This window comes from Lepisosteus oculatus, chromosome 16, assembly GCF_040954835.1.
Source record: "Lepisosteus oculatus isolate fLepOcu1 chromosome 16, fLepOcu1.hap2, whole genome shotgun sequence".
In the NCBI taxonomy this organism is placed as follows: domain Eukaryota; kingdom Metazoa; phylum Chordata; class Actinopteri; order Semionotiformes; family Lepisosteidae; genus Lepisosteus; species Lepisosteus oculatus.
Window position 1 is genome coordinate 6809083 of NC_090711.1, and position 17584 is coordinate 6826666.

Consider the following 17584-nt stretch of genomic DNA (forward strand, 5'->3'; position numbering starts at 1 on the left):
CAAAAACCTGTTCCTTTCCTTATTTGTCCATGAACCACTAGGTTTCACTCATCTTCCAGATAAGCAGTCCATAAAGGGATATATGTTACAAGTACTAAAGAACTGCACTGTCATTCTACACCCATTTAGAACCTAACCCATCTTTCTTTTGGCCCAGATGCATTACCGGAAATTTCTCACGGAGAAACCTCATGTTCGGGACCCTGTAGTTGACTTGGCTCAGCATGTTCTTCAGATCCTTACAGGAAATCCTGAAACAAAATAACGGTTTTTATAAACCATCATAATGTTTCTGACCAAACAAACACAGGGGATGTTCACATCTTGAATATGGTCAATGGTGCACCTTTCACAGTATCTTTAGCAGTAATTTGCTTGACTTTTTTTTTTAATGTACACTTCTTGCTCCTTAGCCTCTTCTTATTTAGGGTTCCCAATAAATACAGGACAAGAACCTGACATAGGACCTACACATGTGTAGTGACACAACGGAAGAGTACCATTTCGACTTCGCTGGATCCTGAGCAGTGATCAGCTCACCCCAGACAATGAACAGGAGGTCTTATTAATTATTCAGCACATTTCCTGCATCAGGATATCGAGCTAAATTCTACTCAGGGCTCAGGAAGCCTGGCAACCTCTAGTTAAAAAAAACTGACAGCACAAAAAAAAAAGAAATCGACATCTGTCTGTGATGTGAGCTCAAAGACTCAATAATTGTGCTGACATACCGAAAGGGTGAATGAGTTCCTGTTAATTCTGTATAATGACACATCTTGGGAAATCTGGGGCTGATGCATCTTTGCATCTGTTAGTACAATGAGAGGTAACGGTATGCATTTCACTCAGTACTGCCTCATTCGTGCAACATGATGCTTCAGGACTCGGGAGTCTGAAGCTGAATTTCAAGGACGCCGGCAACAGCGCAGTGCGAAAGGGAAATCCTCCCAGAGCACCAATAACCTTCAGCCGCCCCACGCTTAATCCAGGTGCTGACTGCAGTCTGGAAAGAACAGGGCCAGCAGGTCACTGGCATCTGGAATAAAGCTGCAGGCTCTGACAGGATCTTTCGGTCTCCGCTAACTCCTGCTCTCCCCTCTCCTCCTCCTGAGGACGTGGCACCAGGAGCTGGCTTGCAACTCTGTATGTGACCACTGACCGACAGCTGCATCTTCACCCGGCCTTCTCCCCACAAGCAACAATATCGTTAACACCCCCCACCCACGCATGACCAAAAACATGGGGGCGGAGCGGGGTTTTAACAAGGCTGTGCCTTTTTGCAAGAAAAAAAGAAACCTTTGGGACCGTGTCCTCTTGTGAGCATACACAATCCAACAAGCAATAGAAATAGGTAACAGCTAAGCAGCTCTGCAAAACTGCAGCTAAATTAAACCCAGTTTTAAACACTTTGGAATTCAATTGATAAACCTATGGGGCTTGTCCCAGGCGATTTTGTTTTGCACAAAAGCAAGCTAGAAACCTAGCAAAGAAACATAATTAAGTTAGGTTACAAACAGTTAATTATTCTCCACATGGCTTCATGTGGTGTGTAGGCCAAAGCAGGCTTCACAATGGGAAGAGAACAGACAGGAACTGGAAGAGTTATGGGTTGTGTGCTCACACACCCCCCACCACCACCACCATTCAACACAGACACACTCCCCCTCTCTTGGCAGACAGCCAGAAAAGCGCCCATCTCAGCGTGTTCATTCATAAAATCACTCACGGAGCCATCTAGCAACAGGAGACATGGGAGTTACATCTGATCTTCGGCAAATGGAAGGAAACCAGGTTCACAACAACAGAGCAGAGCTTTTAACTGTAGGCATGCTAAAAATAACCTTTTAGCTGCCAAGCTTGCTCAATCTGAGATCAGTACGCAATGTCTGAACTCAAGTATGACAGTTTTTCTTGTACAGTATAAATCCTTATGTCCTTATGAAAACCTCCAGTCTCTCTCTCGCTCTGTTCTAACCAAAAATAACCTGAGTCTTACACAGGAATTCAGTTAATTATTCCACACTTACTATATACCCTGTGGTTAGACGGGGACAAGATAAAGACCAGAGGAAAAGGAGAATAGTATCTATTCATCAGTCCTCGCTATGTAATGCTAAAACAAAACAAGTGTGTCCTCACTATCACTTGATTTAAACAGAAAATGACAAAACGCTTGTAACTTGTTGAACAGCAGTATGAGGAAAAACATTCAAATCTCTATGTTTAACCATGTGATTTAAAAACAATGCAGTTTTGATAAGATTTACCGATTTACCATTTATTTCCCTTTAAATTTTACATTTCAGGAAAGCCGGAATTTACTTACTTTTCTTCCCGGTTCCGATCAATTGCATAGAATTGTTTCCGTAACCACCTGAAAGAAAAGGGAGATTTTTACAATTGGTAGTCTGACTGCCATGATAGCATGCCGAAATCCAAAAATCTTAGCTATTTAGACATGACTCATGATGCTGTTTCCTCCACAACACAGTCTAGAACTGTGTTGGCCTATAAACTCATAAGTATCTTATAGTACCCATTCACATTACCAAGAACAAAGATCAAGATATAAAAGGAAGTGAAATCTTCGAAATAGTTCTCTTCCACGTATGACATGTGTACACCACCCCCCCTCCAGGGCAATCCCACAAATTCTAAGTCAATTCCCAAGAGCCCACCTCTCGATTTGCAGGGGTGTGGAGGCCTTGAGTGTGTCTGCCACCAGCCAGTTCAAGCCCTTCACCCACATCGTCATCTCCTCATCTGACGTGGCTGCCAATCAAGGAGAGAAAAGCTCAGACACCGAGCTTGACCACAAACGACTGCCCTCACTACAAACGGCAGCACTTCCTTCAAATCCTGGTCAGTACAATCCAGTACAGGTTAATACATGGTTGTGAATAAAGAAAATAATTTTACCTTGCAACAGCTGAATCATTGAAACTAAAAATGATTGATTTAACAAGCTGAAAACGTAAAATATAGTAACAGGTAAAAATGGACAGACCTGGCACAACGTATATCGATATACAAATACTTACGTACAGAGTAATAGCAGGTTCTAGCACATCTATCTGCGTTCTACACACTTTGAAATGACTCAAAGAAATTGATTTCAAAACCCAACAGGTGAGGCAACGTTAACTTTATCTAAATAGATTCTAATGCATTAAGTCAGGGTGTTGCCAGGACCATACAATTAAACATCTTAGATTAAGACAGATAAGAGATCTACCAATTTAACTTTAACCTTAACAGTCATCGCAATACGTTTATGAACTTTTTATATAAATCGTTACCCCAGATAATGAAATCACAGACTTCTCAGTTTGCCAAGCATCCTGAAAGGACTGCAGAGTAACATCTTAAATGAGATGGTTGAGATGAGGTTTTAAACTGTTCACACTAAATGACTATTCTTTAGATTAGCTGCTGTACCACATTAATATTCCTAAATCATATCAAAATAATCGGGTTTCTTGGCTGTGAAATAAGAAGGAACTGTAACGGTGGAGCCTACCTGCCAGGCTGAGAGCCTTGAGGCGGAATTCAGGGCCATAGAGGATGACGAAACAGTGGGCCTGGTCAGAGCGCACAGAGGAGTCCTCGATGTAGCGCTCAAAATCCCGGGAACTCCTGCCGGGTCGGATCTCTTTAATCTCCCGGATATCAACTAAGTGGAAGAGGAAAAAATAAACCTTGGTTTTCACAGGATGGGTTTTGGATACTCTCGCTCGTTCTCTGTGCTTTCTTAGGTAAAAAAAAAAGTGTTTCCTAAGGTTTGCGAGAAAAGCTAAGTGTGTCCCAACTGTCAGGGATCCTGTACAAAGTCCAATGATTATATCCTAATATCGCAGCTACTGTATTCTGAAAAACCACTGGAACATGTTCTATACCAAATGCAATGCTTTGTAAATGTGATCATGTATAGTCTTTCATCTTCTTAATTTGACCCCTCCCCCATTCAGAGCAGCCCAGATGCCCAAACACGAAGACCACAAGGATCATCGGCCTACTAAGGGGGCATCAAGAGAATCTCACAGAACACGCAGTGCAAACCTTTCCAAACTGTGAGGCAAACATAAAGGCACAATCCAGGAAACACACTCCGTGTTTGCAGGAGCACGCCATCGCCTAAAAGGACTACATCTCTCTGGAAGAGAGAAGTTCAAAAAGGAACTATAAATTAGAAAATATCCACTTATCAGGGTGGGACAAAAGTGCAATCAGAAACCACAGCAGTGCATCGCCACCGAGCAAAGCAGGAAGCCTGTGGTCCTCAATTCTCAGGTCTTTTGCTCTGTCAAAAATTCCCAAGAGTGTAGGTTACAAGTCTGAGCGGTTTTGTGGTTACAAGTACAACCATTATTCACAGGAAGACAAGCATCGATGGCGTTAGTAAATAACCAGAATTTAAAAAAAAATTAGGAGAATGAAAGTAGTTCCTACATGATTCAAAAATAATTTCCATGTGATTTAACACCACCATCTCTAAAAACACAATATCAAGAGCAAGGCCAGCCAACCCACAATTCAGAGGGGAACTGGTTGCTCGGAACACCACTTGCCTCCTGACAGTAACACTATTTCTGGCAGTGCAAAAAACCTGACGGGTTTCTTTTCAAGATTTAAATTCCATTATTTCTGTAAAAGGCAATCAAAGAGGATCTATGGGACCTAGATTTTGTTTCTTCCACTTTCCAAGGACTGTAGGAGTTTTAGGATTAAGATGTCACCAGCTCTCAAGCAGTGCAAACTGAAGCATCGCAGACTCCTCTTGCACAGGGTGTAAGAACCCCTCAAAGCCCTGTGACTCTATAACATTGGCCTTGGGTGTTTATTTAAACAGAGCTTTTTTGTCATACATTGTAACCAAGGGGATGTCTCTTCATTTTGGGAGGAGGAAGACAGAGGTTAAAACTGCTATTTAATAGGCAGCTTTGCCTCCATTTACAGAGCATGCAAAACAGAAACTGTATAAATGATGTCAAAGACAGTTGCATGCATAATCATCTTTCATGTTTATTAAGAGGATTTCTTGCTATATGGTAGACCATACCAGAAAAAGAATACTGTTCAACAAGGTATGGAGAAAGGCCCGTTCATTTTTCTGTTTAATATACAGCATATTATGTTGCATCTTTGCATGTGCTCCACAGTTAACTCCCACACCAGCTTCTAGTGCTAACCCCTTCTAGTTCTGCAGGTAATTTTTTGTATCCACCACACAGTGCAGATAACTCCACTTGCTCACAGCAGCTGTGCAAACAGCAACAGGCACCGAAGCTGCTCGACTCTGAAAAACAGGAGCTCGCAATTCAGAGACTGATGTTTACATCCACACCGACATTAATTCACAGGTACAAAAATGAGAGAAACGAAAATGAAGGCAAGGCACAATTTGTGCACAAATATTAAAGATGAGTGGGACAATTGGGTTTGCCATTTATTTTATTTCTGAGAGTTCATGAGAAGCAGACAAAATCTACCATCTTCAATGTGGGTACAGAGAAATGCATTAGCCTGCACTAAGTTAACATCTCTCCTTCTTCCTGCGTTAACCACATTTCCTGTGCTGCTGGGTTACCTACATAGAGTTGATTAGTTGATACAGGCAAGAAGGTGTACTTAGAACAGTGTGAGGAACAAAACTGAATACATACAATCTCCTTGTCTTTTCCATGACAGACTTCAAAAATGGCCAAGCTCTGACCACAGACATACATTATCACGAGCCTGATTTTACAGACATTATCACGATACCTGTCTTACTACTACTATACTATTATTGTTTGATATGATGTTCACCCAATACTACGGACATAACACAGTCCTTGGTTTCCACATGTTTTGCCATCAGAAAAACTGTCTTATAGACAATGAAACTTGTTACTTATTTAAGCAGTCTTTAGCATCTCAGAATGGTACTTTAACTGCAACAGCTTTTATCTACTTCAGTACATTCAAAGTATCTTCCAGAACAGAAAGTCAGAAACCCAGCTAACCATACTGTTACCATTTGAGTTTGCTTCTGTATGGAATCCCATACAGCAAAATAAAAAAACGCTGTGATGTTGCTGCTGAACACCTTTTGCCTTTTGCTAATATTCGGTCACAAAAGGTATATTTGAATTCTACCTTGCAACAGTCTCTAGTTTAATCGAACACTGTGTGCTCTCAAAATTAACAAATACTGTTACAATAGCAAAATCAAATTTGTTTTGTAATGCTTTTCATGCCAGCATATCCCAGAATTACAACATACACACAGCCCTGCTGGAACAAAGGATAGTACAAATTACAAAAAAAAAACTGAAATCAAAACAGTGGATTTTGCTACTGGAATGGAAATTAATATTTGATTCCACGCTTTAAACATTTTACAGAAATTCACATGAAAAATGTTTCTAGCCGCTAACGGAAAAACAAACATTCAGTGTGTGCTACGTTTTATCAGCGCCATCAAAACAACTGTTCAGAAAATTCTTCTTTGCCATTTTCATTTCCTCAGCTTTCAACTGCAAAAATAGAACTATGTATAAACGTAAAGAGGAAAAAAAAGAGGGCCCGAAATGCTAAGAAAACAAATTTCAAGGTCATGTTCTACATATGCATGAAAAAAAATAAAAATTTCACCTCCCACCAATATTATGATCATAATTTCCACTGCATGGATATAGCGTCAGACTACAAACACCCCAGGTCAGCCCACGATTACACACAGCAGTCATACTTGGGGTTTTCCCCAAGTACCAGTTATAAAATTAATAGTACACCGATAACCCCATAATTGCACCAAAGAGAAATTCAATGCACACACTACTGACATCAACATAAATGTGCACGTACACAACAGTCAGTACCTGGGTCTTGACAGATTCCACAAACAAAAAGCTTCCTGAAGCTAATGTTTTTGATCACTTTCATTTTCCTTAGAATTTCCCCTTTAAAATGTATTAAGTGCTACGAATTTCTGCACATCTCAACTGTATAGCAAATGCCAAAATAAATACAATACCAATCACACATTAAAAGGTTCCCGAGCAGACACTGGTCATTAACTGGAAAAAAAATCAGCTCTTGGTTTCATGAAGGACAATACTTATTCGGCTCACTAATAACACCTTGATGGCCAGCAATAGTGGGAAGCTGACACCTCTGAAGCCATCTGATCTTTCCACTACGTATCACGGGAAACTGCTTGATCTTCTGAAACAGTGGTGACCAACACTAGCCCTGGAATTCCGTTCCTTCACTTGCAGGTCTTTTGAGTCATCTCATCTCAAGTCAGTAACTCCCCAAAGGCTAAGACTTTGCAATACACAAAGAAAAGAGTTAGATTATAAAACAGAGATGACAAGATCCCCTGCAGCTCCAGAGGGCAAGCAATCAAACACCATCCAAATTTGTGCTGATCTGTCGGGCCAGTGGCAATGAACAGAATCCATCTTCTTTCCATTCCATCAGTACTTCTATATACCGAAATCTTTAACTATGAGGACCAGCTAGCTTTTTTTGCTAGTCTAAAAACATTTGTTTTTCCGGCACTAATCCAACATCATTTAGGTCACTTCTCCCCACGATGAAATAAATGTTATTCTGGTGTACCTCAGGGATCAGTTTTGGGACTAAAGTTATTTTGTGTTGCTTCTGGGAAATCTAATCTGAGACATTGCTTTATTTTTTAACTGTTAGGCAAGAGAAACCCATCTCTTAACACATCCCTCTGTAATTAAGTTCTTATCTTAAATACAGACAGATTTCCTGTCTTAAGTCCCAAACACATTTCCTTTGGCTTCTCTGAGATAAAACAGGTAATTCTGTTTGGTACAAATTACCTTCCTTTGATGTTCTACTCGTCAGCTATCAATTATGACTGACTTTTTCAAGTCAGTTATTAGAAACCCAGATATTGTTCCCACCTAAATTTGACTGATGTGGGAGGAATGTTTGTAAAATGTGTGCATTTTTGTGCATTGCATTTATTTGCATCTTGCAGCCTACATCCTGAAAATGATAACTGATTCAAATAGACATTAACAAGGATTCAGGCTAGAAACAACACTTCTCCTGTTCTGGACATACAAATAATTACACCACTCACTTCCATCATTTTGAGGTGCTCTCTCTTTGCACCCCTGTCTGTATCCTTAAGAAACTTTACAAGGATTTGTGCAATTTTACAGGGTTTTTACAATAGAGGTACCATATTCATATGTAGGTTTAACATGTGTACTGTGCTTTTCTACATTGGACTATTAACAAACTCCCATGTGAAACAATAAACATGCACCAGAAGTACTTTTAGTGGGATGCCATGGTATTCCCAGTAAAGGTACAATTAAGTTATGCTACACTTACTTTAAACAACCACGAAGATGTGGCAACATCACAGTGAAGCTTTACACAAAGATCAAAAATATATTACCCATTTACACAGTTACCAGGACCAGCCAGCATGACAGATCTGACATTCACATAAAGTGACTGAGGACTGAGAAGGTCGGGCCATTAGAAATCCAGGTCCCTGCTTGTAAAACTTTGTCCCTGACAACACCATGATCTGTGTCTGCGTCTCTATTTACGTCACAGCTCGAGCCATTTCACTTCTGGGGATACCTTTATGAAAACCTTTCCTGCCAAAGGCTCCATATAAAACTATACTGTAGAGTACCGTACATAGACAGTTACCAAATTCTATAAACCTAAATGAAGTTCAAGTCACAAAGTGTACGTACAAAGAAGGAGCTTTTTCTCCCCAAAAGGAAATGCGTTGTTTCTTCGGTAAAAAAGCATCACTATAATTTTACCTCCAAAACAATAAAAACAGTATTTGCAACAGGAGTCTAACAGAAAACCAGAATGGCCTTATTAGAACAGCACTGGAAGACAAGCACTACTCAAATGTTTCTCTAATTTTAGTCCTATAATACTAGTTGTCCTGAAAAAATAAATTATTTTATCTTAATTAAGTGGCCACTTTCGATACACGCACCCTCATACAGTGCAGGTAACCTGGCCACTCTAGGTGTTTATCTTTTCCATCTGAATGTTTTTACTTGTGTTTAAACCAAAAGCTGGTCTTATTGAAAATTCAACCTTTTCCACCAGAAACAAAAGCCAGGAGGAGCCAAAGTGTTATGGGAATTTGAAATGAGACCTCAAAATCCAGCTGGGACATCTTTTATCGAACGCCTGGCACAAACAATCTTATGTATTTAAAATATTTTTAAGATACTTGCAGATATAATAAAGACATATTTCAATATTTTAAAATAATCATGATTTTGATCATGAGTTACCACATGTATACAAACATTGTCTCCATGATTTACATTTCTCCCTGTCTGGCCAGTAAGAAAGAGGAAGTCTGAGCAGAGTTTCCACAGCTGAAAGTGGAATTTATTGTTTACACAACACTGAAATTATGCACCTCGCACAACAGTTCACAAAATCTATATTCTGCCATACTAAATGACTTTACAGCCTGTCAAACATGCACAAAAGATTTTCTTTTTCTGTACAGCAGCAGTTAATGCAGCTAACTTTGAAGAGAAACAGACAACAGAAAGGAGAATAGCTTAGTTTCCTGCACAGCATCCTGTTAGGAAAAAGGTGTCATCAGCAATCCCACATCACTGAGTTAAAAAAGAAAAAAAAAGGTTTGAATGTGTTTTATCGCAAGGCCAAATGGATAGGAAATGGGTGAGCTCTGAAAACTTTATAATGACCATGCTCAACTTCAAAACTTATTTCTGGACACAGATCACTAACCTTACTAATGCCTGGTCCACATTTACACAAGTAACTTTTAACAAACAAGATAACTTTTTTTTTGCCAAGTATACAGAATTTGTTTTACTTCTGTTACAAAAGAACATCAAACTTTGGTCAGTGTCATTCCTGTCAGTCTTACATGACGTCAGTGGCCATTTTCACTCCATTTTCACATTTAACTCCAAATACTATAAACTTTTACACTTAGGATAGTCTAACTGTCTGTGAATAGTTATGCATCACACCACATAAATCAAAATTATATTTTGATTGGATTGCTGAAACTGTAAATTTTATTTTAAATCTGAAATTAGCCTAGCATGGAATTTTATAAACCCTTTCTACAAACATCATAACAGCAATAATACATGGTTAATAAAAAAATTAATTCTACAGAAAATTGCATAGGTACACATCTCTGGTCATAGTGTCCTGATACGCCGTTCAGAACATTTCTGGAACAACTAATCATCACAGTCTGTTGGGTTAAATGCAATAGGAGCATTAGTGGTACTGTTATAGACTGAGCGAGCCTCCAGCGTCATGGCAAATTCAGTTCAAGCATCATATTTGTGGCTGCATCCTTATTTGGAAGGGCTGTCTCAGGTATAATGCCAAGTACACACAAGTATCAAACACTACGAAAAAGGGCCGCCCCCCCCTGACGTGGCAACCAGACTGAAGGAAGTGACATTTCCACAATCCAATCATTTAGCACAATGAGCTCTTTCACACTCTCCCCTAAACCTATGAAACATCATCTACAACCAACAAGCTACAAGCTACTAGATCCCAGTCACAGAACCACTGCATTCTGCACAACTGGACCTCATCTGGAGCTGCACAGGCCAACCATACATCAAAGCTCCTTTAATGGCAGTCTTGTGATGCAAGGGGATCTGTATATTTGTCAGACTGCAGGGCAGTATTGTCACTGCAACAGGCTCATTACATGGCATAAGCCCAGTTTTCTGGTGGCCCCATCTCTTCGGCAGCCCTTTTTTCCCCCACAGGAATAGGTAGTTTTTTCTGAGACAATTCACCCAGAAAATCCCATTGAACACATGTAAACAGCATAGCTGGTCAGGAGCCTAACGTAAAATGGAAGGTGGCACAACCTCTCCTTTAACCACAAGGATTATAACGCTGCAGGTTATCAATGGTCTGCTAACAACGGGGGACACAGCACCGCAGTTCCATTGGTCTCCAAGACACTTCAGTATCTAACAACCAGAAATGGACCTTCCTCAGCACAGCTTCGGGTTTATCGGGACTGACCCCAAGAGTAGAACAGAGGGCTTGACACACTGACATGGGCTGAACACCGAGTTGGAGATTTTCTCATCGTCCTGCAGTTTGCAACTGAGAAAAAAAACTGCAGCTTTCCTGCATTTATCATTTATTCATGAAGGACATAATTCAAGCTGTGGGTCTCTGCTGCAGTCTACAGAGACTTAACAGCATGACTTTTGTACCTCACTATCCCTCCTGGCCCAGTACTTCCGCATACACCCCTATGTCTTAAGCAAAACAATAGCTAGAATGAGTTTAAAAAAAACAAAACTGTTCTTCTGCTAAGAGCAACACAATTATCAATTTACTGTAGATTACATACAGCCTGAGGTCATCTGTCATTGCGGTTTGAATTTTAAAAAAACATTAAGAGTGGCTGCAGTCTTCATCTTGTATACCACAAGAAAGAAAACAAGTCAAACAATATCGGTCCATCCTTTAAAAGAAAAAGAGATGCCACATGTGGTTTAAACTCATACTAAAATAACATCAAGAAGTGACCAAAGTGCAAAGCCTACATACATCACAGCACTCTCGTGTATATATATATATCTGCACAAGAAGCTACATACTCCTTGAAGGTATTTATTTTTGCAATAGGACAATTGTTACAACTTGATCGTGCTCTGCTGAGATTTTATTTCTACACTCTGACTTTCACTGGGGGTTATGATAAACCTCATGGCACTCAGCCAATCACAACTGAAGAGAGACAGAAATGGATGGTGAAATACAGGCAACTGTATAGTTTCTCGAGTTGCTCAAAGAAAGAGTTAAAGGTAAAAATATTTTCTAGATTTGTCTTGACATATGAATCAAAGAATAAAATAAGATTTCTATCAGCAATTGCTTCACAGAACTCAGAAATAGCAAGTTGATGCATCTTTAGCAATAAAACCCTCTTAAACATTTGTCAGTGAACCTGTGGCACGATTCCTTCATGATTTGTGACCCTTCAATGCAAGAATATTTCAATTCAAAGTTCGATGATTTCACTCGAGAACAGCCTTCTACTAAAGATTCTTAGAATTTAATTAAGAATTTGACTGCACTGTTCCTGAATCTTGACCTACATTTTCTTTATTCTGAACATTCACAAGCACTTTGAACTGCTGCTGTGTGAGTATGTGCAGTTGACTTTGAAACAAAGTTTTGCAATCGAAAATGTCAGACTTTTGCCAATATATTTTGGTACGTGATGAAAGCTGTTAAAGCATGTATAGCAGTCACTCAAATTAAAGGACCCAGTTGTAGTAAAATTCGAATTATAGTACAAAGTATTCAGTTTTTTTAGACACAATAGTTACAAAAATTACAGAAAGCAATAATTCAAGTATTATAGAATATTGCAATATAAAACCAATATAGAATTGTGATATTCAGGTGCTAAGAAATCAACAAGCCCAAACTGCTAACATAAAGAATCAGCCTTGTGTTTCCTTGTGTCCAATCCAAGCCAGTACACTAGGCCAGGGGCTGAGATCACAAGGGCAGCAAGGCAGTAGATGAAAAGGCCAAAGACCCTGGCCTAAAAAACAGAGTAGCGTAGTAGTGCTCATTCCTTGTTCAACGTATCCCTCAGGTGCCAACAGAAAAATCTGAAGGGCTGATTTTAAAGCCATCAAACGGTTCACACTCTTGCTGACATACCTAGAGAGTTTCAGATGCAGATGGCCCATTTCATGTCGCTGCACTGCCATACCGAGCAGCATGCGGGGCTTGTACATAACCCAGTATAGTGCTCATCTTCCAAGATATAATAAAACAATACTTCTGCTGGAATTATGGAGAAGTGGAACAAGTTCTTCAGTGGGCCCTAGTCCTTCAGTCACCATGACACCATTGACATACAACACTGCGCAACAAGAGTCTTTCCTACGTTTTGGTTTGGCAAAATGTCCTTTTGTCTCTCATGTTCGTACATAACAGTTACAGGCAACAGCAGTGGGAGCATGTATCTGGAACAACGTTAATCACTAATTTATTAAGTGAAACTTTTTTTTTAAAGTCCATTAAATAGGGAATGTCACCTCTTCTGTATAATCTGACCACTTAACTCGCTCTAGTGACTGGTGGTGGTGATGTTTGGAAGCCTTTTCCAACGTGATAAGCAAGGTGCATCAAATGTAGAGATTTCAAAACTAAGATAATGTACAAAAGGACTGAGCTGAGAACTGACAAATATAATAAATAAAGTGCTCGATTGCTTCGAGAGTAAAAACGAAGGCCTGTTTTTCTCATGTAGTGTACTAAGCAGATAAAAATGTCTCTTTGTTTCCCTCCTGCTTGCCATGAAAACAACAAACCACCATACAGAATTCCAATCGTTTACCATACTGAGCCCCCCTCAGTAAAGTTCCCTTTCTGTAAATTAACAGACTATATTAGCTAATATTGTCCAACCTGGTGTATCAAGTGGATTATGTGATCTTGCATGAGGTGTTGCAAGTATCTGCAAAGTGCAGATAAAAAACAAGAATTTATTGAATGTTACATCCGGTGCTGAACACAGCAGTTAATCAAGACATTAGCTTTCTTATGAAAAAAAGGATTATGTCCCCTTACAGAGCATGTAGACCACCTATGGGCCAGGCTTATTCTTGAGGAGATGTGTGGTTTTCATAGTTTACACCCAGCATTTTGGCACTGTTGTCACAACTTGTATCAGCAATATTTGCATGTTGTTGGAACCCTTACGCATTGTATACATTACCTCAAGGCACTATTTTAAAATGTATTTAATGTTTTGATTTATTGCTAAGAGAAAAATAATCATTCCGTGCTACACAGGTACTGAAATAATCTAAATATAACTTTACAATGTACCAGCCTAATATAATTGATATCATAGTACTCATGAAGGGACGTTACTATCATTTTTGTTTTTAGCCGAGCTTGGATTTCTAGATTGTACTTTAAAAAGTATATATTGAATGTACAAAAATGTTATCAGCGCGAGATGCAACCTATAACACATTGTACTTGGTAAAAGCAGGCAAATACTTTAGAAATGTCGAATCATTCTTCGCTAAAGCAGTAGCGAATAAATTGTTTTTTTTTTATGAGTAGCGAGAATCTACATGTCCAAACTTGTATTTATGGCTCCTGTACAGGCCTCATTGTTCGGTCATGAATAGACGCATAAAGATAAAATGTGGTTTATAAAGGATAATGACATTAATTGCTAAACGGATGAAATCAATTTATGCTGCCAACAAGAATTTGCGTGCTGTAAAAAAAGCAGTATTTTTTCTCAAGGAAGTTGTAAAGTTTTATTATTACGCCATGCATCTGTGGACAATGTTGCAGTTTAAAAATGTTGGAAACTCTGGGAAAACAAACATCTACGAATTAGTTGCAGAATGTCGCTACTTGTGTTAAGTAACACCAAACATTTTTGTAACATTTTTAGCAACTTTTGGAACGTATTATATTTTAAATCTTATTCGATACATAATCAGAATCCCAGCTGTAAAACATGTTATCAGGTTAAAAACGTAATTTTAAAACAAAACATTTAAAGACGCAGCTGCCAATATTTGAAAAAACTAAAATTACGCATATACACAACTATGTTGTGCAGTAGTTCAACAAATACTTACTTTCTCCTTCAATTTTGTCTGTGCCTCTGGTCCATATAATTTGCCTCGTCTCAAGCTTGACTTGAAATGTTCTCCTCTCCGGCCGCTGAGATTTTTTGGAGTAATAGAGTGTCAGGACAGTGCCAAGCTCAAGGTCTCTGTACAGATTGTTGACCTCCGCATCATTCTCGATCCAAGGAACTGATCCGTTGGAAAAGAAGCCCGTCGTCGTAGCCATAGTCAATTCCTTGTTTGTTGGCCTTTCTCTTATAAAACACTAGAAGGCTTTAAAAGCAGGACACCTCTGAGTGACGGGTAATCGCTACAAAGGAAGATCCATTTTCACGGTGATGATTAGCAGGAGTAATAATTATGATCCGGTTCCAGACACGGGACAGTCGGTACGTTCACACGCGCCCCTACCTTACAAAGAAGTCAGTCCAGAAAAAACTTCTGCTAGGGTCCATTTTCATGAATTGGTGGGTAGCATATATTATGTGCAGAGGTCTGTCGGGTGCTCGCTTAAACTACAATGTGCATTAAAACAAATACAGCACTGTATTATTTCTTCAAAACCGCGAGAGAGGGAGAGAAAAAATGCCAACTTCTTTTTTTATTCCCCTACCTCACCACGCTAAATATCCCCAAGGATGAAAAATAAAATCTTCCACAGGTTCTACCAGCAATCCGTTACACGGTTAAGTTACAGCTCAGAAGTCTGTGTAATGGTAAAAAAAAAAATGTTTCCTTTCCATGTGAAGTTTCCTGCTGTCGATCTTGCGCCTCTATCCCTAGTACCGGTGCGCTAGAAGGAAAAACACACAATAAAATCGGTCTTTACGGATCCACTATCTTACAAAACGGTATTGATTGGAGAGATGAGAGGGTAGGGGAAGTATGGCTGATCACTGCAGTCAAGTCAGGTTCTGCCTGTACAGTATTTTCTCTCGTCTTGCGCCCCTTCGCCTTACCTTCTCAAAATGTAATTGACACACGAGCACAACAATGCCGAACTAACACTCAAGCGCACTGGGATCTCGGCTCGGCGCACCGCACTTCCACGTTTCTTCTTTTTTTTAAAAAAAAAAGCCCGTCCTCTCCCTTTCCTTTCATCCCCGTGTGCATATGCCGATGCTCTTCAGTCCCGGGAAAAGCCTTGTGGTTTTTCCCTTGGCATCCTGTTAGGGAGCCTCCATTGAGTTAGCCATGCAAGCTAGTCGGTATCTGAAACATAGCAGCCCTTCCCCCTCTCCTACCCCCTTCTGCACAACAAAGCGCCGGAGAGTTCAGCCTCTTAAAGACACACGACCGGCTTTCGGAGCTGTTTCTCCAACTAATGTCGAAAATGACGTCTAGAATTACCATCAGTCTGTTTGGGGCAGAAAGCAGCCGACGGGACCTGCAGAACATTCACAATAACAGCACTAACAATAATAAATGAACAATAATATAACTGATATAGCTATTATTTGTGTTGACTGCAAACAACCGCTGTGCGTATTCTATCGAGCTATAACCTAAGATTGTGGTTTGCAAGTGATAGGGATTGAAAGAGAACGCATCCATCAACTTGAATAGTAGTATTTCAGGTGAAGCAAAGAAGCTTACAGGTGTACCAGCAACTGAACACGACTGCTCCAGTAAGAAACACGCAGCACTTGGGTGCTAAATGTAGACGTACCTATTTAAAACATGTATTAAATGCCTACGAAATTAAACTGGTCTTTAAAGAACTATTCCAGTGATGTCCAACTGCATGTAGACCAAATAAATGTCCCGCTAATTGTAGAAAACAAGTAATGACATATTGCTGGTATTAATGACAATGACACAATACCGATGTCTCTGTAAAACAATTCTAGAACCTAAGACCCAAATGAAAATGGCCAAATTCATACCTTATAAACCTACCTATCTTACCTGGGATTTGACTTCTACCATACCGAGGTGTATAATCGATACAGAAATTAGTTTTTTTTTAGAATTGCAATGTTAGTCATTGCCCGAAAAGCAGTGTTCCCCCGGGTGTATCTTCCGATTCTGTTTTTTTTTTTAAAAAACAGATTTCAACGTGGCATATTTCTAAGGATTTCACACGCAGCTCGTCCGTACACATCCATCTTTCGGCACAGCTCCTTCACGGCATGATTCAGCAAGCACGTGTTTTCGTGACGAGTTAACATTTGGGTACATTTCTGAGTTCGGAGAAATACAAATAGAAAGAAACAAACAAAAAAACAACTAATTGAACCGATGTGTTAAGTTTTCAAGCACCCACAGTACGTCCCCTGCTCCATCTCAGCCGTGAGAAATGAAATCCCGGAGACTCTGCGGAGACCTCGCGTGGTGGGAAGAGGAAAAGGACGGCGGCCCCTAATTTCCACTCCACTCCGGCGTCAGACCCGAGAGAGAGGTGGAAGATTGTGATGCCATTTCGGTCACTTTTTTTTAAGCGCTCAGTCAGCTCTGGTGGAAGGTGGCGAAGCGGGGGCGTCGCCAGGAATTGATTTTTGGGTGGGCCTGTGCAAAAGTGGGTGGCCTGGGCCCCGTCCTGCCAGCATAGGGGCACCCCTCCAATTTATAATGCAATCCTCGAGCGGTATAATCAAACAGTAGAAGTAGCTGAACCTTATGTATACACACTGTCTCTCTCACACACACACACAGGTTAAGCAACAATTGCCTAGGCTGCCACGGCGGACACACACAAAAAAACCAATCGGTGCCTATCTCTGTTGTGAGGTTTTGGCTTCTAGACCAGACGCAGGCGCCGGGGTTGGAATTGAATATGTCGATAATCTCGTCACTGTCTAGAGAGTCGGCAAATTCCCGTTCAAATGGCAGCTAGTTTGCAGAGGTCTCTCATACGAGGACATCGTTTTTAGCTAAAGAAAAGCTGCAAGAGCTCATTTTCACTTGTTGCTTGTAACAGT

At 40.0% G+C, this 17584-nt stretch overlaps 1 protein-coding gene across 3 annotated transcripts in view; it reads right to left on the reverse strand.

Annotated features, from left to right (window-relative positions):
- The window catches only part of plcg1 (phospholipase C, gamma 1), a 37454-nt gene extending 20313 nt beyond the window's left edge, over positions 1-17141 (reverse strand). Inside the window, exons 1-6 of one of the 3 annotated variants that reach the window (XM_015364828.2) lie at positions 16572-17141; positions 14673-15456; positions 3521-3673; positions 2679-2772; positions 2327-2374; positions 167-251 (exon numbers count right to left, since the gene is read on the reverse strand). In XM_015364828.2, the coding sequence (XP_015220314.1) occupies positions 167-251; positions 2327-2374; positions 2679-2772; positions 3521-3673; positions 14673-14889 (597 nt within the window). In that variant the 5' untranslated portion in view covers positions 14890-15456; positions 16572-17141. Of the gene's footprint in view, positions 1-166; positions 252-2326; positions 2375-2678; positions 2773-3520; positions 3674-14672; positions 16104-16571 lie in introns of those variants that run through there. The other 2 variants (XM_006639522.3, XM_069179624.1) reach the window with 2 other exon arrangements.
- Positions 17142-17584: the final 443 nt, after the last annotated feature.